The sequence below is a fragment of the Gymnogyps californianus genome, chromosome 3 (genome assembly GCF_018139145.2).
Source record: "Gymnogyps californianus isolate 813 chromosome 3, ASM1813914v2, whole genome shotgun sequence".
NCBI lineage: Eukaryota > Metazoa > Chordata > Aves > Accipitriformes > Cathartidae > Gymnogyps > Gymnogyps californianus.
The window spans coordinates 71,901,453-71,927,550 of NC_059473.1; the positions used below are offsets into that span (position 1 = coordinate 71,901,453).

Here is a 26,098-nt window from a genome sequence, read left to right on the forward strand (position 1 = left end):
GACCATCTGCGCTCTCAAATCCTTCAGTATCCCATTAAGTTGTCACTGTCTGTATCTTCTGGCAACGATTCTTGAGTGTTTGCCTTTTCAGTAAATAACCTGACGTTTGTGTGTTTCATTTTCTCCTTTTCACTTACTTTTATCTTGTTCTCTTTTTGTCCATTTACAAAGAAGTAGAGCTGATTTTTCAGCCTTTCCATTGAGGAAAATATCTCCATGCCTCTTAATTGAATTCTTTCTATTTCTTCTGTATGCTCTACTGCCAGGAGGTGATTGGAACAGACCACTAGTATTCATCTTGGCTGTTTTAATTGCATATCAGTTTTATGGTTTTCCATTCGTTTCCTTGTACAACTGAGCATCTGATTTCTTCTGCCTGTCATGAAAGCATGAGCACAGACATTCTCCATAAGCCTGTGACAGCTCTTCTCAAATCCATGTAGAGCTGATGAAATACTAACAGTACTGTAATTTGCTATCTCATTTATAAAGGCTTCTTGCTGAGGAACATTTGGATATATGAGAGAAATATTGTGTAAAGCATTAATATGCTATGTATAGCACTGGAAGAGATGCTACCTAACAGTTAAATTACTTCTAGTACATAAAAGCAGATTTGTATAGATTTTTAAGGTTGTTTTTAAATTGTATACTTCCACAAAAGGATTCACTGCATATATATACTTTTCAGTATAAATGTGTCATTTCCAAGCTGTTATCCTTAACATTCCAGCTTGAATGAAGGAAATTACAGATACCAGTAGGTACATTTCATCTGTTGGGCATGAGGGCAAGTGTCTTACTACTTTTTTGCAGATGTGTTTATGTGAACTGGAAAGCTAACTTACAAATCTGGCCACTGTTCTGTAACATGTATATACTATGGTAGTGGAATTAAGCAAAAGGTGTAAGGTCTGAGTATCATGTATTTTGGGACCTTCACCAGCACTGGTTGTGTCAGCATCCACAGGCCAGGTAATCACATAAATGTTTCAAGAGGAAAACAAATGCCACACAAAGAATTGTAATGTTTAGGTTTACAATATCAATTTTGAATGCTGTGATAAAACTGCTAAAGGAAAATAACCGATACGCATTTTCTGTTGTGGTAGTTCTTTCACTGTTCATACAGAGAGGTGTGATGACTAATTTACAACAACAAACTTTCACCTCAGAAGATTTGCTACAATACAGCCCATGTTTCCTGGAGATAGTTTGGTGGCTGCAGAAATAAATCTTAAAATAATTTTCTTCTGAAATCAAATGCGGCCCTGGGTAAACTGTTTGATCAGTCCTGACCAAGATAAGTAGATGTAAATGTGAAATGGGCAGAAATCATGAATTCATACATGACACTGGATCTTCATCATGTTTCGCCAGGATCTGATTATCTTAATTGTTCTGCTTGAATCTTTCTATACTAAGGCAATAAGTAGATAGCTCTTAACTTCCTGTCAGAAATGAACTGGCAGTGTTTTGGATAGCTGAAGTAGTTTATTCAATATAGAAAATACCTTGAAATATTTTTGAAGGCTTGGAAAAGCCTTTAACAACTCATAATTCTCATCTGGAATATTTTAAACAGCCACAATCTTGGGCTGGAATTTGAGTTGTGTCCTTGTTGTCGATGGGGAGAAGCAGGTCAGTTTACTTGACTTGCTCTGGAAAATTTAGGTAAATATGTGCAATCCATGCTGAATTTAATGGGATCGCATGATAACTTGGTCTGGAGGTCTGAGGAGGTCCCTGGTCCGGCCCTGCTGCAGCAGTCTCAGCGCCAAGGTCAGACAGGGCTGCTCAGGGCTGTGCCCCCTCGGGATTGGAAACCCTCTGGATGGAGCCGGCACAGCCTCCCTGGGCAGCCTGCGCCTCTGCCCCCCTGGCCCAGGGAGAAGCCTTTTCCTCAGGTCCTGTCTCAACCTCTCTTGCTTGGTTCAGCCGATGCCCCTTGTCTCTCTGGCTCCCTCTTCCTGACCACCTCCCCGCAGGTATGGGGGGTTGCTGTCAGCCCCCCTGGAGCTGTCTCTCCCTGGGCTGAGCCAGCCCCGTCCTTCAGCCTCTCCTCACGGGGCAACTGCTCCACCTATGACCAGCTTGGACCCCCACTCCTGCTGGACCCACACCAGTTTATTGATATCTTTCGTGTACTGGGAGGCCCAGAACTGGATGCAGTATCTAGATGTGGTCTCCTGAGAGCTGAGAACAGGGGAATAATCCTGTCCCTTGATGGATGGGCTGTGGTCCTGCTGCCTGGGCACTGCTGGCATGTGCACAGCTCCCTGTGCACCAGAGTCACAGCACGTTCCTTGCAGAGCTACTCCCCAGCCCAGCCCTCCCCAGCCTGTACCATCAGCGGGGGTTATGGACTTTGCATTTGTCCCCACTGAATTTCATGAAGTTCTTGTTGGCCTGTTCCTCCAGCCTGTCTTGGCCTCTGTGAGTGGCAGCCCTGACCCCCAGATGGGATTTCCCTTCCCTACCCCAACTTGGTGTCACCTGCAAACTTGGTAAGGGTGCACTGCATCACATCCTCCAGGTCACTGATAAAGATGGTAAAAGGAGAAGAAGAGAAAAAAAAAAAGGGCATAAATTAGTATCATCTGCTTTTGACCTCTGTGTAAATGATTTTCAGCTGTTGGGAAACAGTCCAATCCTTTTGCTCTAATTTCACGTTATTAGGCTGACGATACTTCTCTGAGGGTAGTGGTAATGATGCAGACTTAGCCCTTGATCCATGCAGCAATTGCGTTACCAGATTAATCTATGTAAATACTTTTCAGTGAACAGGCTCTCTGACTTCTGAAAGTGCGGTTTCACTGTGGCCACGATAAAGAGCTTTAGCAGTAGAGTACTTCAGCTTCTTTAACTGTATGCTGGAGAGGGGAGTGGAAAGGAAGGACTCATTTGGGGCAGGGGAAGAGGAGAAAAATACAGCTGACAGTGGCACATGGATAAGGATTTGATATGGTCTGGTCTAGTCTGGCCTCTTGTCAAAAGCTGAGGGCCTGAGGATGGGGAAAGTATTTATTGCCAATACCCAGTATTTTGGAAAGCTCAAAGTGCCCTGCATTTTGTGAATTCAGTGACAACATCAAGCTTAGTAAGTTTCTCATTAACTGATACCTAATAGTTTTTATAACCGATTTGTGTTTTTACTTACTGTTATTAGCTACTTAAGTAGGTTAGTGATAGTCCCAAATCTACTAATAATGCATAGCTCACTGTTTAATTTTTTTCCTTAAGAAAATAACTACTATGAAAAAAAGTTTAAAAATACTTGCTTCAAAAGAATGCAATTAAATAAAAGAAATACAATTAAAGAAAAATTGCACTTAGAAAATACATCTGAAATTTTGCCTTTCAGGGCCAATCTGGCATTCCTATCACAACGAAAACTTCTTACCAGCAAGGATACACTCTTGTCCCTCCCAATTTCTGACACGTGCCCTGGTAGGGAGGCAGGATTGTGGGATGAATGTAGACTCATTCTGCAAGAGGGAGAAACTTCTGGTGGGGGGTGGTGGTGGTTGTTGTTGTTGTTGGTTTTTTGGTTGTTGTGCCTGTTTGGTTATTGTTTTGAAAGACATCGTGGATAGGCCTGGATATACCAACACTTTCCATATAATGGGGTAGACAAAAGTTTGTTACTGATTTTAGCGGCAGAGTAAAACTTAGAAGCATGGGAGGGGAGATTGCAAGTTCAAAGTGTGGGAAAGAAAAATAAACAGGTTCTTTAAATCCACCTTACTTCCTTTTTGTGGATTTTAATCGTGCTCTGAAACAGCAACTTGAATCACCTTGATGTTAATCACTTCATCTGGATGTGTTGTACTGCATAGCACAGTGTTTATTTTTTATTTGCATTACCCCTGCTGAGATTGGGAACTTCAGGAGCAGCACGACTATGTAGTGCCAGGTACCTAACGAACAAGTAGGAGATACAGTCCATGCCATGAATAATTTATAATCTAATTAGAAGCAAACCTTATCAAATAACTGTTTAAAGAACAGTAGGAAAAAATAGAGAACAAAAGCATGATTGTATCATGCAGTTGCAGGAGCCTAGCTGTTCACACTGTTCAGCTTGGGAGTTCTTGGAAACCGTAGCAAGTCATAAGTAGACCAGGAAAAAAAAAATGACACTGAGTGGGATAAGTCTATGTATACCACTATTCTTCATAAGAGTAGTGTTTTCACAAATTGCTTTCTTTTTTCTTTCCCTTTTATGACATTAGTCAAATTATGCATGAACTTCAGAGGCTGCTACTAATTCTGCATAAGATGAAAGAAATACATTAGTTTTTTTGTAAAACTGCAATGCTTTTCTGTTTTAAGTAAAAATACTTCAGCTTTCTTTCTGGTTATTGTCAGTAATGAACAATGACTTGAGTTTTTGCACATTACCTTATGATGTGATATGTTTCTCTTTTAATGGATGTTTCACTAACACAAAACATCTGTGTGATTTGGTTCTTTAAAAATTAGCCATCAGTGACTCTCCTTAGAAAAATAACATTGGAGCATCACTGATTTGTCCATCACAGAGATTAGGGGGAAAAAAAATCCAAATTGCTGAAATAATAGGTTGTCTGAAGAAACATCATCTACCTCTTACACTAGTAATAAGGAAATAATTTTTCAGTCTATCTGTTAAAGAGTCCATCTGACTTTTTTGTTAAGTGTTTGAAGAGGACTTAGCTTTGGAGAAATACAGTGGTCTTGAGCGACAAGCTATAAGCTTCAATTTTTTTCTGAAATGCAGATCTTGGTAGCAGTTGCTAAGTTGTAAGATAGGGGCTGTATGGCTTATTCTTTAGACTGCTCTTTTGTTTGTAATTGGATTACTTGGATGGTTCATTTAAGATTTCCATCTTGTGTATGTATACAGATGTAAATGGCAACTGAAACAAGTTGAAAATAGAGCATCTTCAACATTAATGTCATCTATGCTCAATTTCGTAATGCTACACTTCAATACTATATTTTAATTTCTTTTTCCACTGATGTAGTTACTGAGAACATGTTGTTGGTTCCCTCACTAGGAACTAGAGTTGGAGGCCAAAGCAGTTCAACAGCATCTGAACTGATGCTTTCAAGGCAGATGTTTTCAGGAAAAAATCTTAAAATGCCTACGGAACATACTCAAATCCTAGCTTACCTGGGGGGAGAAACAAACAAATGTATCATCCAAACCCCTCAGTTTTAAAAGGAAATAGTGATTTCTTGCATATCTATTTTGCTTTCTATACGTTGGGTTAAAGACAGCTGAGCGAATGAATCTAAAACTGAGCTAAAACTGATCTACTTTGGATGGTTCAAGGTAGGATGAACTCTGTTATATTAGATTTGGGTAACTATATGGGCAAGATTTTTGAACCACACTTTTTTTTCTTTCCCTGAAACTGATAATTTCATTTGGCTGAAGTTAGCCAGATCTTCGGCTTCAGAAAGTGCAAGGACTGTGCTCTTCGTGGGAAGGGTTGTACATTGTTCTTGCCTTCCTCGTTTTTGTCTAGTCAATGAAAGAGTCTCAGCTAGGATGCTTCTGTGCTGCACCAAATAGTTTGTTTTTCTTGTATCTGTGGTGTTGGGATAGCCAGGTAAGAAGCAGGCTGTAGGTATCAGCTTGTACTGAATGATGTTAGTATTCGCAGTACGGAGACCAACTCTGCTCTTCCTTCAAGTTTCTCTGCCTTATTACCCTGTGACTGCTGCTAAAATGAACCATGCAATAGTTAAAGCACTATGGCCCAGCTCTCAGAAACTAACTGTAAAGCATTCTGGTATCTCCAGTTTTCAGTAAATTCATAATTTTAGAAGTACTTTACTGTTCAGCAAAGAGAAGTATGCCTGACAAATGAGTAAAACATGGCTTGTTATCATTGAGTAGTTTGGTATGTCATACAATCATTTTCAAATTAACTCTTTTTTTTTTTTTTTTTTGATGCAGACATATCAAAGCATCAGGGCTGCTGTTCTTATGAATTGTTTCTTACACGAAATAGTCTCATTTTTCCTGTGTGCTTGTGCATTAAATAAAATATAATTTGTAAAATACCTGCAAATTTTCTGTTCTTGTTAGTTACCTTTTAATTAGAATTCTTGTTACAGAATTAATAGGATAATTTATTCCTTTTAACATGTGTCACAGAATGAAGCACTGTGCAACGTCTGTCCCTGGTTAACAAATGATGCCCAGAACGGCATATGATGAATATTAGTTGGATAGTTTAATACACTACTAAAGAGGCTTACAAGCTACTGTGAGGAGCAGAAAATATAAGAATAGAAGCTTATCTGTAACTTAACACGTGGGAATAATACTTAGCATTTCTGTCAGGCTTTCCGTTTGAGGATTTTGAAGTGCTTTGCAATACAAATGACAAATTAATCCTCAGAATAGTCCTTAATGTTTTTATTTCCCCTCTTAGTTCCTTTTTTATATGCAGATATTAGATTTTTTTATTTTAATTTGTTTTTGCAGGCAAGAAATGAATTATTTTTGGAATCCTGAAATGCTGAGGAGTAGCAGGAGTTTGCTCGCATATCGCTTTAATACAGAGCATTAAATACAGAACCATGTGAAATATTTCATGATATGATGTGCATGTTTAATATTAATGGACAATCCTGTAACGCAGTTTGGCTACTGTAGCTCTATTGTCATTTTAAGAGTTGTAGGTATTTCCCCGACTCGGTGTGCGGCCATGCCCTGCGCTGTGGGTAGCACTCTTGGACGAACTTATGAGTTTTTAAGAGTTCTTCGTTCCTATCACAACATAAAGTGAAGCCGTGAGCTAAATGGCAAGCGCCTAAATGTTCCCAAAAACTCTAGCTGCTGCTTAGTGGAAAACAGCAACTGGGAATCCTTGTTACTGGCCCGTTAACTAATACAAAAGTCTCCTTCGGGGGTTTACTTGGCTAAGTGGAAGTCCCATCAGGAAGCACTCGCAGGAACTCCTCCAGCCTGCATGGGCTTCAGAGCATGGTTTTCATCCACCTGCTAAATTAGAAATGGTGACACTTTGGCAGTGACTGTTTCTCCTGGTTTCGGCTGGGATAGAGTTAATTTTCTTCTTAGTAGCTGGTACAGTGCTGGGTTTTGGATTTAGTGTGAGAATGATGTTGATAACACTCTGATGTTTTAGTTGTTGCTAAGTAGCACTTATCTTAAGCCAAGGACTTTTCAGTTTCCCATGCTCTGCCAGCAAGCAGGTGTACAAGAAGCTGGGAGGGAGCAGAGCCGGGGCAGCTGACCTGAACTAGCCAAAGGGGTATTCCATACCATGGAACGTCATGCCCAGTATATAAACAGGGGGAATTGGCCAGGAGGGGTGGATCGCTGCTCTGGCATTGGTCAGCGGGTGGTGAGCAATTGCATTGTGCATCACTTTTTTTTTTTCTTTTTCCTTTTTTTCCCCCCTCTTTTTTTTTGTTGTATTCCTTTTCATTACAATTATATTATTATTATTATTATTACTTAGTAGTGTATTTTATTTTACTTTAGTTATTAAACTGTTCTTATCTCAACCCACGAGTTTTACTTTTTTTTTTTTTTTCCTCCTCCCTGGCGTGGTGCATGGTGCTTAGTTGCTGGCTGGGGTTAAACCACAACACTGTTAAACAAATGTTGACAGTGTGTAGCTTGCTTTTAACTCAGCATGATGCCATTAGGAAATGAGGTTATAAACACCAGAAATCTGTCAAGCTCCTGATTTGCAATAATCTTCGTGCTGACAGATAAGAAGTGGGTTTTTATATATATATATATATATATGAAGTTTGTAGTTACAGGATTTATTTTATGTGTCTTGAAGGAGAAAAACAAATTTCTATTGCCAGTAGAGAAAGGGAGTATGTTGTCATTTGTATCTTCTTTTGTTAGATTCAAGGGAAAAAAGTAAACAGTATCCAATGAGATGAATCTTCTTTAGATATTTGAGATTTTTTTTTAGCTTTGTTTCTGACATAAGAAATAGTAACTAAAAATGAAGAGCTTAGAATAAAATTGTCAACTATAATTGCTAATTTTTAATTGGAAATCAAACTCTAAACACAATTCTACCTACAGAAAAACTGATCTGAATATAAACCAGTTTTATCTAGTTTTCTAGTGAATCTTGGTCTTCAGTCAAGAAGTTAACTTTGAGGTTTTGTTTTATGAAAAGTTGCTTAAAACTAATGTCAGCAGTGTAGCATAACAGTAGACAGTGTAACTGAGAAAAACAAAAGCAGACATGTATCACTTAGTCATATCTGCGTGTCTGCTTAGGTAAGGTTATGAACGAACTAGCGAGGAAGTAACAGTAGTAGAACACCCTACATCTTTACCTAGAATTTCCACTATAGAGCAAGTTTGAACAGGGTAAAAAGCTGCAAATACCAATAAAAACTACTTTTAAAATCCAATTTAATTTTTTAAGGCAATTCAAGGCAGTTATTAGTGACTGAAACACTTCCAGATGGAAAAGACATTGGAATGTGTTACAATTAAATGCAGAACTGCAAGAAAAGATTGAAATAAAAGGTTTGAAGTACTACTGTCCTGGTTTCGGCTGGGACAGAGTTAACTCGCTTCTTAGTAGCTGGTACAGTGCTGTGTTTTGGATTTAGTGTGAGAATGATGTTGATAACACTCTGATGTTTTAGTTGTTGCTAAGTAGTGCTTATCCTAAGCCAAGGACTTTTCAGTTTCCCGTGCTCTGCCAGCAAGCAGGTGGGCAAGAAGCTGGGAGGGAGCATAGCCAGGGCAGCTGACCTGAACTAGCCAAAGGGGTATTCCATACCATGGAACGTCATGCCCAGTATATAAACAGGGGGGAGTTGGCAGGGAGACGTGGATCGCGGTTCGGGAACTAACTGGGCATCAGTCATCGGGTAGTGAGCAATTGCATTGTGCATCACTGGTTTTTTTCTCCTCCCCCCCCCTTCCTTTTTTTGTTTTATTCCTTTTCATTACTATTATTATTATATTTCATTATTACTATTGCTAGTATTATATTTTACTTTAGTTATTAAACTGTTCTTATCTCAACCCACGAGTTTTACTTTTTTTTTTTCCCCTCTTTCCTCCTCCTCACCCCACTGGGAGGGGGCTGCGTGGTGCTTAGTTGCTGACTGGGGTTAAACCACGACAACTACCAAAGCAATAATAGTGAATAATGACAAAAGTAACAAAGATCACATTCTGAAACAAGGGAAATTGTCAGATGACTTCACATTTTAGTTGTGCTTCCTAATCCTAGAAAAAAAAGTGTTATGTATGGAGATCTAGAGAAAAAAATCACCTGTTACTTCATGTTTCCAAGATGCAAATTATTCAAGACAAGATCAATAAACTCAGTTAATAGCTTATATTTCTTTAGAAGTGCAGTGTTACACTAAATACCATTATGAAGATGATGAAACACAAATGTAATACTTTTAATAACTAAAATAAAAAAGACAGGCTGTGTGTTGCCAAAAATTACTCACTGTTTGATTGATTGATTAATCAATCAGTAGATTCTGTAACAGCATATTAAACAGAGCTGTTATATATGCAGCATGATTTTATGAAACCTGATAGTGAATCATCTGAAGGAGATCATACAGTTTTTCACAGAGAAATCCTGATTGGTGACTACCTTCAAAGGTACTGTTACGTTTACTAGTAACAGATTTCTGGAATGATTGTGAAGTTTTTCAGCTGTACTGCAGTTTAGCTGTTACTTGGGGACTGTGCAAACTGTTCAGAATAGGTCTTTCAATGGGGGTTAGGCAAGATGACCTCCAGAGTCCCTTCCAACCTCAACCCTTCTGTGATTCTGATTCTCCGAGTCTCATTTAGGTTCAGTTGTTGGTTAACAGTAATGGGAATGGAAAGTAAGAAAGTAAGGCTTTCTAAAGCTTGAGTTTTTGCTAATGGTTAACGTAATATTGTCATCAGAGCGAAGAAACCAGCTGGGGGTTGTGTTGTGGTCACAAACTTCCCACACTGGAGGTACTATGAGACATTGTGGTGGGTTTGCCTGGGCCAGCAGCCAAGCACCCACACAGCTGTTGGCCCACCAGGTGGGCTGCAGGAGAGAACAGGAAGAACAAAAGCAAGAAAACTGGTGGGTCAAGATAAAGACCGTTTATTAGGTAAAGGAAGGAGGGAGCAGGGACAAGTGATGCAAAGGCAGTCACTCACCACCTCCCACAAGCAGACTGAAGCCCAGTCTCTGAGGAACAGCCACCTTGGAAAAACCTTCCTTCTTCCTCTGCCCCAGTTTTTATTCCTGAACATGATTTTACATGGTAGGGAATATCCCTTTGGCCAGCTGGGTTCAGCTGTCCCAGCTGTGTCCCCTCCCAACCTCTTGGCCACCACCCCCATCCTGCTTGTTGGGGGGAGCAGGCAAGGGGCAGGAGTTGGAAAAAGAGAAAGCCTTGATGTTGTACAAGCACTGTTCAGCAATAGCCAAAACGTTGCTGTTTTGTGTTATTATTGTGTTATCATAAACATTGTGTTATCAACATTATTTCAGCCACAAATTCAAACTACCATACGGGCTGCTGTGAAGGATGCTAACTCCATCCCGGCCAGACCCAGTACAGTCATCAACCATGCAAGCTGATTTGTACAGGAGGAAAGTTTAAGGGGAACGTGTATAGAGGTTTCTTACTAATTCTAGGGACTTCCTTCATTTCCCTTGCTGATACTGTGAAAGAATGAAGTTTTAGTTACAGCAACAAGAAGGAGAGAAGATTCAGGGAGACTAGACTGAGTGAACATGTAGTTCTGATAAGGAGAAGTTTAAAAGGTGAGAATAACTTAAATGTGTAGAAAGTTCAGTGTAAACTGAGAAAGGGAAGATTATTTAATCTAGCAATGAGAGTTTAGTAGAGATTAAACAAGTAAACTGTTACGTTTTCTTCAGAGTTTTTGTTTTGTTTTGTTTTGTTTTGTTTTGTTTTTAACTTATCTCTTCATTTCTTGGGCTTCCAGTACCTTAGTCTTCTGCCTTCCTCCCTTGTCTTGGCATGGTTTAAATGGCTCTGTTGAAAGTCAGGATGGTACTATTTCATGCAATTAAATTTTTTTTCCTTTAATATCCCAGTTCTAGAAGGTGCTTGAATTCTTTTCCTGACGTCCTCTTTGACATCTCTCTAGCTTGTATATAACTGCTAAAAATAAACCTTATTAAGTTCTTATTATTTTTACTCCACCTGATACTGCAGTAGTTTGCATCTAAATACCACTATTACTGTGCTGAGTCAGCATTGCTCCTGTTTTCTGGCAACCTTTTGTGCCTGAACTCTTGGGTCCTCCTGTTTGAATAGAACTATATTTTGCACATTTCAAGTGGCTTATGTGTCCTCTGTAGAGATTGTGTTAGAGTGCTTTGGAAGATGGCGGTAACTAAAATACCAACAAATGGGAGTGCATTATCATCTTTTGGTTGGCCAGCATTAGAGCTGTAGAAAAGATCTTTGTTTCTACTTCTGGAGAACAAATCGGATTTTTTTTTATTTTACTTTTTTTTTTTTAATGTTCAGTGGGTTGAGAAGGATTTTAAAATTATATTTCAAAATGTTTCCTTTAGAGCGAAAGAAAGAAATGCACAGGTCCTTTTGTGTGTAATGTCAGACCTTCACCTTTTTCTTCTAAGTGACTTCGCTGATATCAATTACAATAGCACACTTCATTATTCTTCAACAGAGGTGGGGTAGTATTTTGGCATTTTCTGACTTCATAAGTAAAAATCAGTGCCCCTTTTTTTTCTGAAGATGTAAAAGCAGCCAGCTTACTAGTGAAACAGTGCTAGCTAGTCAAGCCTTCAGCTGCTGCTTCTGATTGTGAGTGACCTGAGGTAGAGCTCCATCAGAAATGGATTTTGCTAGTGTAGACACAGGGCTTCCCAGTCAGCTGTCAGGCTCTTCTGGAGTTTGAGGTTCAATGAACATATCTTAGTAAAACTAGGACTGAGGAATACATCTATGCAAATGTAACTCTGCCTGTTGAGATCCTGGAGGACTAATAAGGAATTATTTGAAAGCACTCGGGTGAAATAATTTTATTAGTTACTCTCAAACTCCTCTACAGCGTATCTGGAATCATCTGGTCAAAAGCTGTTAGACTCTTCATCATTAGGAATTTCTCTTTTTAACATGATCCATGATGTGTTGAAATACAGATGTTCGCAGTAACTGTGATCTTTATTTAGACATTTCAAGTGATCAACAGTACTTGTACAAGTAGTCAGAGACATGATCAAAAAGGCCTTTGTGAATTAAAAAAATCTGGAGATACTGATTTGGGGATGTCTCATGCAAACAGGAAGGTGAAGACTGCAAAGATAGATGGATTTCTCAAAAAAACTGTTAAAATTCATTCCTGAACTACCAGTGGTAGGAGTTTTGCCTAAGCAAAGAATAATTATCAGTGGGCTGGGTCTATTCAAATTTCTACTCAGTATTTTAGAACTTTTTCATTCTTAGGTAGAAAATAAAGCTCTTAACAAATAGGAAATTCATTTAGTGAGAAACTTAATACAATTTTGTAATTTCCACAGGGGGAAAGCATGTAGAGTATTTCTGATGTATTGAATTCTAGAAATTGAGACTTCTTGCTAGGTTAGAAGCCCAAACTCACTTGTCCAGCAGGCAGGGTTGATTAAGGTAGGTTTTTTAGGCAACTATATTTATGGGCTATTTGCCCAGCAAGTACAGTAACACTGAGTCCTAGTAACTTTTTGCTAAATAGCCATTCACGTTTGTGTCTAGTTGGAATAACTCCCGTCCTTTTGAAACACTAGAGGGCTCGCTAACTGCTTTTGGAGTTGCATTTTGCTTTCAATGTTATGTCCATAAACTTCCAAATGCCTAAAGCAAGGATGTTCTAAAGGTGCATTTTCTTAGGAGGAAACTTACTTACTAAGCTTGGTGTTTTTATCTAAATCTAGACTTTCTGGAAGAGTTCTAAATTAACACTTTAATTAGCCAAAAGAGATGAATTAGATCTCTTGCTCAGTAGATTGTAGTGGGTTTTTTCCCCACGGAAATATTTCTTAAAGTTTTGGGTTTTTTTCAAATTAGTGGTTTTGTCTGTCTGCTTGGCTTTTTGGATTCACATATCATAATTTCCTAAGAAGCAATTAGACAAATGTACCTAAGTAGTTAGACTCAGCAAAATGGGAGGACATTTTGGAAAAAGAATTAACAGTTGTTGTTCATTAACATGCAATAATAAATATTATTAGAAGGTAGTGTCTACTGTGTGGGTTAGCTTCCTGTCTTACTATCTAGGGGTTGACTAACAATAGGGTAATCGGAGTGGTTTCTGTTAAGAACTCACACATGCATTTACCATGCAATATGATCACAATATCAGTCAGTTGGAAAAACTAAAGGCAACTGAGTACATGTGGGACATCTTGTAGCGTCATGCACTTTGTGACTGTTTTGGTTGAACTGAACTGGGTCTGGAGCTGTTCCTGCCTTTCCCGCTTGGTAACTCTGATATTCATGGCAGTCTGACTTGGGGAATGAGACAGGACAGAAATGATCATCAAAACAACAATTTCACTTGCAAAAGTTTCTATTTCCTGAACTGACTTGATGTGGGGATAGATGAGCACTGCATCTCTTATGCAAGAGAAGGAGCACGGATGTGCTAGGAGAAAAGGGAGAGGAAAAGGGAAGGACCGTGGCAGTACTGGCCTGAGCAATTTTAATTTTGTTATAATACTGCATCTTTAGGCACTTTGATTCAGACCACTTAATTACAAGTTTAGTTTAAAAAAAAAAAAAAAAAGAGCCTTGCTGTGTGGTGTTCCCAGATTAAGATTAAACAAATTAAAAAATTCTGATGTGATTTTATGAGGAAAATAAGCTTTGACAAAGCATAGAAAATGTCAGGTTCAGTGCAGGGCAGGATTTAGCCTGCTGAAATCTTTGAGAATTTGTACGTTAATATCTAAAGCTGAGCTTGCAGGTCTGGCACATGATGGCAGGGCAGAATAAATCTTTCTTGTATAATATGCAAAATTACCAGAAAACTTCAATTGGTAAATTAGAAAATGTGCTGTGGCCAAATGATCGGTTTCATATGATCTTGATCCCTGTAGCCAGGGACTGGAAATGCTCCATAGACATAAAAATCTACCACTTGGCTGCCTATTACCAGTTCTGCACCGGGACAAAATACCTCGTCCTTGGAAAGCTCCTAAGCCATTTTGCAATGAAGTCAAGCAAGGGACACCGCTCCTGCCATCCGGCGTATTGGTGCCATCCATGGCCTGAGACCATTTCCACAGAGCCTCTTACTCACTGCCTTTCAGCTGAGATCTAACACCAGGCTAACTTTCTGGTTGAAAATGCTCATGTATTAAACGCAGATGCCAATTTTTGCATTTGTAAAGCTGGGCCTGTAAGGGCTCTAGAGTAAATTAACATCCCTGAATTTTCCTGCAGGATAGATGTGCATTTATGCTTTCATAAATAGCAAAGAAATGTTTATTCTCACAAGTGTAGCAGTACTCTAGAATATCTGTTGTCATTTATTATAGTCTGGCTTAATGCAGATTTTTAATTGACATTAATTTCTCTATGTGATTTAGGCAAAGGAAAGAGTAAGGAATAAAGTGCAGGATTACTATTATCAGTGTGTCCCAAGGCTGTAGCTGTTAAATTTAGGATTATAACATATATTTAACAGAATTATCCTTGACACACATGGCCTCAAGAAGAGGTCTGAAAGCAAGGGCAGAGCAGCATTGTCAGCTGACAGCCTGAAGCAATATCTTTGAAAAGGTCTGAAATTGTCACTTTTTGTCTAGAAGATGACCTCTGGCATTCCCAGCGCTGCTCTGCCTTGTGGAAGGGGGGAGGAGGGATAACGCAGAGGCAAAATCTTTCCTTCTGTTACGTAAAGTCAGGCTGCTTGTGGTGGCCCTTAAAGAAGACTCTTCCTGAGCAGGCGTTAAAGGTGGTGGTTGGTAAAGGGAGGTGTTGGACCTGCTGGAGTGGCAGTGGTTCTTCACCAGGCCTGCAGAGCTGTGTTCGTTGTCCCCGCTGCGTGTTTGAGGAGGGACAGGTGGGCTCCTGGCTGTGCACCTGGACCCCCCCAAAAAGGATGGTTTGGGCTAGGTCTGGCTGATCGTGGTGGTAGAGAGTGTGAGGTGTCCTTGAGTCAACCCACTGCCCCGGCTTCTGACGTGGATGTCCTCTGTTCTTACCGCAGAGCTGCTGTGCTGGGTTCCCCGAGGCAGTTTGCAAAAGCAGTATTTATTTGTGGTGCACCTCTCCATGCAAAACACATTTTTGTAGTGATACGTTTAGTTGTAAAAGTTTTCGGCTATTTGTGCAAAAAGACATGTGAAAGTAGCTACAGATGTGTACAGTAGCATTTATAGTCATAGAAGATTATATCATAATAACCTCAGATCCTTTCCTAGGTGTTCTGCCTGCCCACTTGAGCTTCCTTCTTCTGTTATTAGCTGTACTGAGTTTGAACCAGCTAGTTTTATGCAAGAAAGTCTCTGCCAGAATCTGAAAACTACTGTGAGCTTAATTTTGACCTTAAAAATTCCTGCTCTAGGAGAAAAAACTTCTTTTAAAATGTTACTTCCCTCAGTTTCAGAGGTGTATGCTTAAGGGAAATAAAATCGTATTTGAATTGATATATAACACAATAAATTCTCTTCCTAAAAATTAATTATTTTTGAGTGTGTCTTGACCATAAGCATGCAGATAACAGTAGAGGTGGATGGGACAGACATGGAATTCTTACGGTAACCATCCCACTGCCACCCGGAAAACAGTGCCACTGTTATTCTGTATTGAGTATTTCATAGTTCTAATGCATACAACATGAATTTAATTAAGCATTAATTAAATGTGTTTAATAATGAGAATATTCTCAAGTCAGTATTTGCTGTGGCTTCTTGCTAAATCAACATTATAATCCTGCTTTCATTTCCCTACAGATGATGAAACATGCCTGGGATAATTATAAGCGTTACGCATGGGGATTAAATGAACTGAAACCCATATCTAAGCAAGGACATTCAAGCAATTTATTTGGTGAGTAGAGTGTATTTTTGTGCTTAGTGACGTTAGCATAAAACAGTAAATCAGCTGAAAAGCTTATAGGTGATAAACATGTGTTCTTTCTACCCTCTGTCATGCGGTGTAGTGTTTCTTGCTTAAGGTACGTATAAAAAGTAACAGTAAATGAAGGTGATGCTTTCTATGACTTTTATAGATTCCCTTCGGAATGAGAATAAATGAAGCATGTCATTGCTGCATGATAAAGATGTAGTTTTGTTGCATTAAGTACTGCCCTGCCTTAAACTTTTCCTATGAAATGGAACTCATTGACACCACATTCAATAACCAGGAATCAAAAACTATAAGGGGGGGGAGGAGGAGGAAATCCTATACAAGGAACAAAAGATACTCACTACGGTCATGAAGGTAGCTGAAGCTATCTACAGTTCTCAGGATTTTATTTCCATTCCTTAAAAAAACTTGTTAATCTATATCAGTCAGGCTTCGTTATCAGGCTTTCTCTTTCACGAATATAACTGTTATTTGCACCTCTAAATGTTTCACGGGAGGTGCTTAAATAACGTCCAAGTTGTTATCAGCGTAGAACAGATATGGGGCTGAAAAGTTCTAGTAGGAGAGGCACACTGCAGAAATCTAGTGTAATGAGGCAAGACTTTTTCAATGTCCAAGTGGGACATAATGCTGGATAAATAGCAGCTGAAGAGCAACAGCATTCTGAGGAAGCGTGAGACAGCAGTCCTATGAACTGTCGTCATCTTCAGTTTTGCAGAAAAATGAAGAATTAAACTGTTTGACAGCAATCTTTGTATTCAAATAGCTTCTGGTTTCCAAACAGAAAGCTGAAAAAAGAACTAATTTCTACAGCTGAGACAAAATCAATACATTATTTTGATTTTAACAGGAACTTATTTTGTTGAATGTTTGGAAAAGATAGTTTGAAGTGGAAACATTTCCTAAAACAGCCTAAATAGAGCACTTATCAAATCCTCAACTATATTTGGAAGTTGCTAAGAGACAGCAGTTGTGATTACAAAAATAATTTTGAAAATACAACATCTACATTGATCTTGCTGCACTGCTTGTCTACCCAAGGTAGCATCAAAAATGTTACTAGGTAATTATTACATAGTTAGTTGGTGGACTTCAAACATGAATTGGGTGCTTGAAATCAGAGTAGTTTGGGTGAATTTCAGGGTTAAGTTGTGCTTCTGTTTTCTTCTGTTTTCTCGAAAACTAAATTTTTTTATTATCTTCCTTCAGATGACCAATAGCTGTGGAATTTAATTTCATATTTGAAGAACTATTTAATGCAATCCTGTTTTCTTTGTTTTCTTGGAGGACAACAAAATGGCACATGATGTCTTGAAATTTAAAATGCTTAATGTAGTTTCATTTGGAATCAGAAGTGGTATAAAAATTTACGAGGTTTGAGTTCTTAATGATATTGCATGGATTTGCAGAAAAAGCTGTAGATATATTGACTTGTGAAATTCTTAAGCAGGAGTTGTGTGGATGTTGCATAAGAATAAGTCACTGCAGGCACTATTCAGTGTGAAACAGAACAAGTGTTGAATTTGAAAATAAAACTGCATTTAAAGGAGTAACCAGAGTCAGTCTAAATGCAGATCACTTTCTCATCATGGTCATCTAGTATAAGATCTTATTGCTGAGGAGATTTCCTTAGAAACATCTTCACTCTTATTGATCTTGGTAGCAAATCAAAATAAGCATTAGGTCTCTTTCTGCTGAATTGCTTTACAGAATACTAAAGAGCAGCATATCTGCAAGCAGTTCTGTCTTATAAGCTACCCTTTCCTGAATCCATAATCTTCTTTTGTTTTTTAGAAACAAATCCTTGTTTCTGCAGTAGTGTCCTCAGATCATTAAATCTGATCTGTACCTTCATGTTTGAATTCAACAAATGCCCTCTTTTTCATAAAGCAATAAAAGGATGATCTGGTTTTGCTTTTTTCTTTTTTTTTTTTTTGTCAAATAGTTGAACCTCTTTTTCCTACTTATCTTCTTTGTTTCTGGTTCTTATTTTTTTTTAAAAATGGATTGCAAATGGTTGACTACTTTTAAGGTAATTCTGAATTGAATTAGTTGAGAATAGGTTACCGCCAGCTCTGTGTCCCGCGAATCTCCTCGCAACCTTCAGAAATCAAGTAAGACCTTCAATTCACTGTTATCTGTCATAACTATCTCCAATTTGCCATTATAGTCTTTTCTTCTTGCTTTCAGGTCTCAGTTTTTCAAAAATACAAGTTTCTGATTGTCTTAATAGCAGTAAGATATAACATATGTCATTAGCCAGCTGTTTAATTTTGAACACTTCCCCTCCTATGAATTAATTGGTGCAGTTATGGTACTTTGCATATATTGGGAGTGTCCGTTATGGGATAGAGACTTTAAGTACCTCACTGTGGCGAACAGCAGGTTCCAATGCTGTAGCTCACTGGTGCTTAATGTTGTATAGGTTACAGACAGTATAGCTCTCCTGACATGGAAGGGGAGAGTTGTTTTCAAATGATATTGCTTCTAAGCTTAATTTTGAAAGTATAAATGCTTCAGTCCTTGCTAGCGTAAGGCATTTTTAGATAGATTATAATGATGGTTGTGTTGAAGGCAAGAGACAACCATCATGATGTGTTTCTCTGAAACACAAAAATAAGATGGGCTTTTAAGAAGTGTAATTACACATAGATGTGACTGTTGGGCAATACCATCATGAATTTGGCAACTATACTGACACTATTGTTAGACTAGGGGAAGAGGAATATGGCCAGTGGGATGACCATGGGAGAAAGGTTGGTGACGATGGGAGAAAGGATGGTGATGACTGGTGGTTCTGACCTCGGGGGAAGGAAAAGCATCCTGCTTTAGCACCTCGCACGAATTAAGAGTAGCAGAGCTCTTCTGTAACTGAGGACTTCTTGCCAAACTTTGAAATGACATTTTATTTGTCCTAAACCCAGGCCATGAAACCAATTTTTGAAGGCAAGGACCTGCCTTGATCTTGCTGGTATTCTGTGAGCAGTGTGTGTGGAGGGTGTATTTGATAAGTTGAGGGAGTCTTTAGACCGGTATTCATGCTATGAGCAGAAGTTGCTTCCTCTCACATGTGCACACTAAAAATAATTAACTTTTAGAGAAAGGCTGAAATATACGTAAACTGAAATATTTCTGTTTCAAGCCAAAGCCACATACTTGCCTCTGACCATTGCAAAGTCTTTTCAGTACATCCATGTAATGTTTTGATTTCCTTTTTATTTGCCACTTTAGCTTTTACCATGTTGTCTTGCAAGTAACTACCATTATTGTGCGTTTTTTATAGTTTACTCCAACTACAAAGAATTCAGTTACAATAACAACTATTTGAAAAGGCAGAAGCGAAAAGTCATCAGTTGTTGTCTCTGTAGCATTCTCATTAGTTGAATTCCATGAAGTGTACAACTATTTCTAGACTAATCAAGTAAATTGGAATAGCTAAACATCTGTTTGCACCATACCTGTGCATCAGCAAAACAAGACATGTCTCCTATGCTGGTATGACTTCTGCTGTGAGTACTAATCGTTCTCTGCCCATGCCTGGTAGAAAGTATGCCCTTAGTAAGTGTTAATTTTTAATACTTTAACCTTTAAATTTTCAGATTTCAAAATCACAATTTTGCCAATTTTTTTCACAGCACCCCACCACCAGCCCCCTAACCCAGGAGCTATTCCTCTCCAAGCCTTCCGTACTAATTTTAAAACTAATGAGCATTGCTGCACTAGCAAAGAGCTCTTTCTAGAAGTGTTTTCTGCACTTAAGTGAGTGATACCAAAGGGCTTTTTTAATTATCTGTAACTGTATTTCATGTGCAGTATTGCCAGTTTAATAATATTGTAACTTGTGGGCATAGTATAATTAGTCTCTGCAAGTGAAAAAGGACCTTTTCTGGAGGGGAAAAGGGAGGCATTTAATAAATACTTACAATCTGCAAAGCCAAAGTACTATAATTTAGCAAGATCCTGTTCCTCCCACTTTGAACTGATTTTTGTAGTTTCTTGTACGGAGTATTGAGGTGTGTGAAGATTTTTAAAGCCTGCCAAAATTCATATTCAAAACTGTCTTGCGATGGACAACAATGTGTATTTTTAAACTGTAAGTTTGTTAATATAGCTGTATAAAATTAATTGTACATGTATTTAAACAATATGTTAATTTAAATTTAAAAGCTTCAACATCTTCCCCCCTCCTGCCTCATCTTGTTTCTCTTCACTGTTGCTGCTGGATTCCTTGGAATTTTGGATTTCAGTATGTGGTCTTAATTTTGGAAGTAAGCCTGACGTCTTTCCCAACTAAATTAATAGAAACTTGTCTAAAGAATAACATTGGCAGATATGTGGATGAATGACTCAACACAGCATTTGTGAGAGGAGGTCATGCTGCACAACTGCTGTTTTTTCAAAGAAGTTGGTTGGTATGAAGACAAGTTTATTGTCTCTTTTAGATTTCCAAAAAGCATTTTTCAGGGTTATTACTGGCCTCTCACAGGGATCCATTGCTGCTGAGGCCATGCTCTCAAATTACTTATCACAGCACTGGAAAATCAAGTGACCAGAGTGACAGTTTGGCAGCACTAACAGGTTACTTGAGGTAGCTACGGCAATGGCAAACTGCAAGCAGTTCCACAAACCCAGAAGGATTCCCTGACAGATGATAATTGCACTTTGAAATAACAAATGAGGTCTAACATACCTAAATTTAAACTGGCACATAGTGGCACGGGAGATACAATTCTAAGTTAATATGCAGAACTGGCAGACTTGAACTCAAAATAAGTAGTAAAGGTTGAAAACTTTTCAATGCAGTATATGGAGGCCCATAAAAAGTGGCATACTTGGAATGAACAAGGATTTATTGTTCCTTGTGGGGAACGATACCCTTTGTAAGGGGTGGAAATAGCAAATAAGTAGGCGGCATGTTCAAACAAACAAAAGAAGGTGGTTCATAATGAAACATGTAGCTGAGCTGCATGAGTGCCAGAAGCGTGGTGGATGCCAAAGGCTTCCACGGAAAGCAGAGAGATGAGCAATGGAGGAAAAATTCATTGAGCTCTATTAAATACAAAGGCACCGGAGCTGGCTCTAAAATGCACAGACATACAAAATACTAGAGATTAGAAGGGTATTCTAGAAATATCACAGCACTGTTTCATGTTACACATATGAAAAGCTAGATCTGTAAAAAATTGAAAGTATTGTTTCTTTTCCCACTCTTACCAGCTGGTAATAGTGACTGAAATTAAAAATGTTAGTGTTGCTGGGGGTTTGCCAGTACTTGAGTAAGAGTTTCATGTTTTGGCATAGCACACTTTAATAATTAATCATTCTTGATACTTTAAATTGCTAATGATATTGGATAGGAACCTTTTCAGTGAACTTTAAATAAAGGAAAACACTGTTTTAAAATCTGAGTCAGCTTTTGAAACAGTGCTTTAAGAAACCTACAGCTCTAATCAAAACATTAATTTTATCAAACCTATATGTGTTCTTGAATATGTTGAGAATAACGTAGTTCTGAGTTGTTAAAGTACAATGTATATGCATATAGAGCTGAAAAAAATTGGATGCTTGATTGCTTTTTTAATTTGCATATTTAATGTTACGAAGTATTTGGTCTTACTCCCCATGTTAAGAAAATCTGCACTGTTCTTAATGGCTAGATTAAGAAAAAATTGTGACATCTTATATTTCTGTATTTTTGGCTGGAATTTGGAGTCTGAAATGACAAACTGGAGGAAGATTTCATAGAATACATCTGCTTTGACTGAGCTTCTTCAGCTTACAATAACTGGAAGGTGACAAAACAAGTTTGCCTCACTGGCTGAAAACAATGAAGAGACTAAGAATATCAGGGTGGGGCTGAGTGCAATTCAAATACAGCTATGTATAAAATTTTCTTTTTCTTTTCCACAGTAATACAAAGTAGCCCTAAAGAGCAGTTCTTCTGACAGTAATAGAGGAAACTTTTTTGAACATTTTCACTTTATTTGAAGGGATATCCATTATTATTTGTATGTGCTGAATTTCCATCACATTAAAAAAATTACAAATATAAATGTCCTATATTAATTTTCATACTTCATATCAGAAACACAAAAATGTAACTTTTTCTGGAAGAAAAAACATTCTACTCATCTTCTACCGTCATGCAAGAACAAGAAATCCTAGTTTATAATGCTTGTTGGATGGTGAACTATTATAGGTGAGGGAGCTGATGTATAGCATGGCCTGAGGCTACTTCATAGTTCATCTTTCCTTATCTTCCATTTCTGTCGTATGCTTTGCCACAGTTTTCTTCCATTCAGAATATGACACAGAGTCAGAAAAAGAAAAGCAGTTGAATTCGAGAAGAGTAAGGGGCCTGGCTTCCATCCTGTTATAGATAGTGCATTAGGACACATGTCTGAAACTTTCCTCCATGTAATGTTCTGTATGTTATGCTTGCAGATCATAAATCTTCATCTGTTTCACATATATGTATGCATATATATATGTGTGTGTGTGTGTGTCTATCTATCTATCTCCAAATATATTCGATGGCGAGGAATGTGGATGTTCTGGAGAACCAAACCCCAAACTTGGTATACAAGGGATGGGAGGAAAGTTGTAAACAAACTGTTAAGTGCACCAACATGCATTGATTCTGGCATCCTGGCATGTGGCTGTATTCTATTTCAGACTCCTCTGGCCAAAATATAAGCCGTGTCTAAAAGCCTGGGCTAGATAAATAAAAGCTTCTTTTGGCCCACCCTTCAAACAGTTTGGCCATGAGCCAATTGTGGTTCTTAAACCATATGGCCACATAAGCTCAGTCACAGAGCTGTGCTGATAAGCTTGTCATCCATAGCAGTTCTCATACAAAGTTATTCATCCTCTGATCACTTTTTTTATTCTGCTCTTCCTGCCCGTCCCTGAGGCACTACTCAGCTCTCTAATGTAATCTCCTTTTCTTATTTGTGTGCACGTACCTTTGCATTGTTAGATATTAAAAAGCATGCTGTTTAAATGGAGCCACTGTGCATTACCCAGAGGTGATCTAGACTGCTCTGTGCTTTATATCACACTATTCTGAAATACTGGGTAATCAGTCATCTTAGTTAATCCTCCACAAATCTTTATAGCAGAAGGTTCTTTTTATTTTCTTCCCGATCATTGCTAAAGATGTCAAGTGTTAAACTTGAAAGGATGCTCTGTAGGTGCAGCTTGATAGTCCACTTGAAGTTTCATGTTGACTGATTTCTTTTGCTTTCTCTTCAGTTAACTAGCTTGTAGGCTGTTTTACGTGTTCTCTATTAATCACTTATGTGGAATAAATTATGCTTTTAGTAAAGAAGAGAGAGAAAAACAGAAGCAGGTTTAACAAAGGAAGTAAAATGGAGCATATATGAATACTTGATCTGGAGGTTTTAGTAGAGACTAACGTTTCACTTTGGCGGGCTTGTACATCTGGTTATCTCTTTTATCATAAAAATTACTTCAAGCTTATGTTTTATGAATTTCAAGTCCATTTTCTCTACCTTGAGTATACTATTTTTTGTATTATCTGCAAAATATATCTAATTACCTGAGGTGTATGAATTTGCTCTGAGTATTGCTTGTGATATCTTCCTTCTGCCTAGGGCAACTATGAACCTCTACCATGGTGACTGCAAATTTGCTGGCACTTTTTGTAACCCAGTGCTCACTGTTAATCAAATTTATAGCAGTACCTTAGGTGTATAACAAAACAGTCTTCCTGTCCAAGTATTCTGTGTCATATGAGTGTGTATTGTAATTACCTAGCAATAATCTTTGCCTCTTGTAGACCATGACTTATTCCTTAATAAGAAATGTTCGTTTAACTTCTTTGCATTCCTTTTTCTTCCACCTACCCCCCCTTGCCCCCCCCCGCTTTGTTTGTCTGACTGGTTATAAATGAGATACACAATTTCCTTAACACTCTTAAGTTTGGATTATCCTGTTGGCTAACTTAGCATAAACTGCAATTGTTCACAAGTCATAATTCTGGCCTCTAAACTGACACTTTAAAAATGCATTCTGTGTTCTTTTATCAAGAATATTGAAGTATAACTGTTCGAGACAAACGTGACTATTTAATTGTCACATTAATTTCTTTATTCTGTTTTGTGGAGCCTTCAGAATAATAGCAAAAGTTGTTTCAAATAAAGTAAGATCTACTTGAGATTCTTCCATTTTCTTCTGTCTGCCTGCAGGGAGAGGTCTATGCTCTAAGCAGGCCATATAAGCCAGATTCGGGGGTGGGGGGAAGAAATCACAGGAAGTGGGTGACTCCAAGGGCGATTTCTCAATAAGGTTGAATTCTCCTCTTTTTCTTCTGACTCAGTAGTGAGTTGCAGCTCAAGTACTAATCCTTAAAATTGAAAGCTCAACTGTTTAGAGGTGGTGTTAGCTGTATTACAAGAGGATTATCACAAAGAATGTCATTGCACGGTGAGCCTATCACAATCCACTCAAGCAAATCAGGTTATAGATGATTCTTCCGTAAGCAGAGCTCAGTTGTAAAAGTTCACCAGGAGCTGCTTTTGTTATACGGAGTTACTAAACATCCCCAGAGCCTTTGCAGTAGTGTTCTTGAGCACATGTCCTCCAGCAGTTTTCCACAATCACTCTCACTTTCTCATGAGCTCAGGAAAAATATGAGTTACTTGGCCATGTTTAAAGGAATGCTTTTCCTTTAATATGAGAGAAGGGCAGCCAAGCTCCAAATAAGTTCTGGGAAGATATGATGTCCTTCTTACCAAAGTATGCTGCAGTTTTATTAGTGGAATATCTGGGGGAAAACATATAGATTACTTCCTTCAGCGTAGGAAAGGGACATTCTAAAAAGGATGGTATAAGCAATTAGCAGCTGCTAAAACAGCCCATCTGGTTCTGTTAAAGGTAGCAAGTAACTGTTATAATAATTGGAAGTATTATTTTGTTTTAAGATGATACAAATGAAAAATTATTTTCTACCTGGAAGCTTAAGTTAAGTGACGTCAATCCTGCTGTATGAAGGTCTCCAATCACTTCTCCATTTCATGAGGAAGCAGAAAACCTTGATGGTAGCAAACACAAGAGTTGACTGAAATAGTGGATTTCCTACTTAAATACGAATAATTCAATTCTGATACTTGATAAGTCTACAAAACTAAGTTTACTTTTTCGTCAGGTATTTGAGAGGCAAGATGATAATCAAGTTCTGTAAAAGTTAGTTGTAGCTACTGTCTTGTTATTCGCCCAGTGCAGTCAGTTCCTGAGTAAGCAGTCACCTATCCACCTGAGTCATTAGCCCTGCTGGGGGAGAGAGGGATTGGACTTAATGACTTCCTCTGTTCCTTGCAACCTGAATTATTTTGCAATTCTTAATGTTTACTTCTATATCTAGGGTGTTTTCTAAAGTATATCTTAACAATAGTTTCCATTCATAATTAAGATTGCTGGCACCAAGTTCATAAATATAAAATAAAGTGGCCAAGATTGAATTTTTGACACTATTCAGTAAATAGGAATTGAAACTCTTCCTAGACGAAAAAAGTGTTTTGAAAAGGTCATTGTAAATTTGAAGGAAGCATGGGAAAATCATTTGAGTGGCTTTATTTTCTACCCCACCCTCCACATTAACCTTTCAGTACAGGATCACGAACATTTAATTCATGCCAAAGTGAACATACTGATGATATTTCATCTTGCAACATTAGGTGAAGGCTACCTCTTATCCATCTCCATAACAGAGGTAGAAGGATGCCACTTTTGCAAACAACCAGAACTTGCTCTGAAAACCGGTATCTGGCAGTCTCTCCTGAGCTGAGAAATTCACGCGTGCAAGTTTGCCTTTGCTCCCCCAGTGCTATCTTGTGCAGGTTACATGGTGATGCACAGTATCAGAAAAATTGTTTTTCAGAGAGAGTACTTCTTAAAAGGCTTTCCTAACTGAAATGTGATCAGTACTTATCAGCTTCTTAAAGCTTTATGTATATTACTGAGTATAAAACCAGAAAAACAACTGATT

The 26,098-nt window shown here is 38.3% G+C and overlaps 1 protein-coding gene across 1 annotated transcript in view; it reads left to right on the forward strand.

Moving 5' to 3' along the window:
• The window catches only part of MAN1A1 (mannosidase alpha class 1A member 1), a 153,435-nt gene that overhangs the window by 25,493 nt on the left and 101,844 nt on the right, over window positions 1-26,098 (forward strand). The window contains exon 2 of the mRNA XM_050894658.1: window positions 15,954-16,050. Coding sequence (XP_050750615.1) covers window positions 15,954-16,050 — 97 coding nt within the window. The remainder of the gene's footprint in view (window positions 1-15,953; window positions 16,051-26,098) is intronic.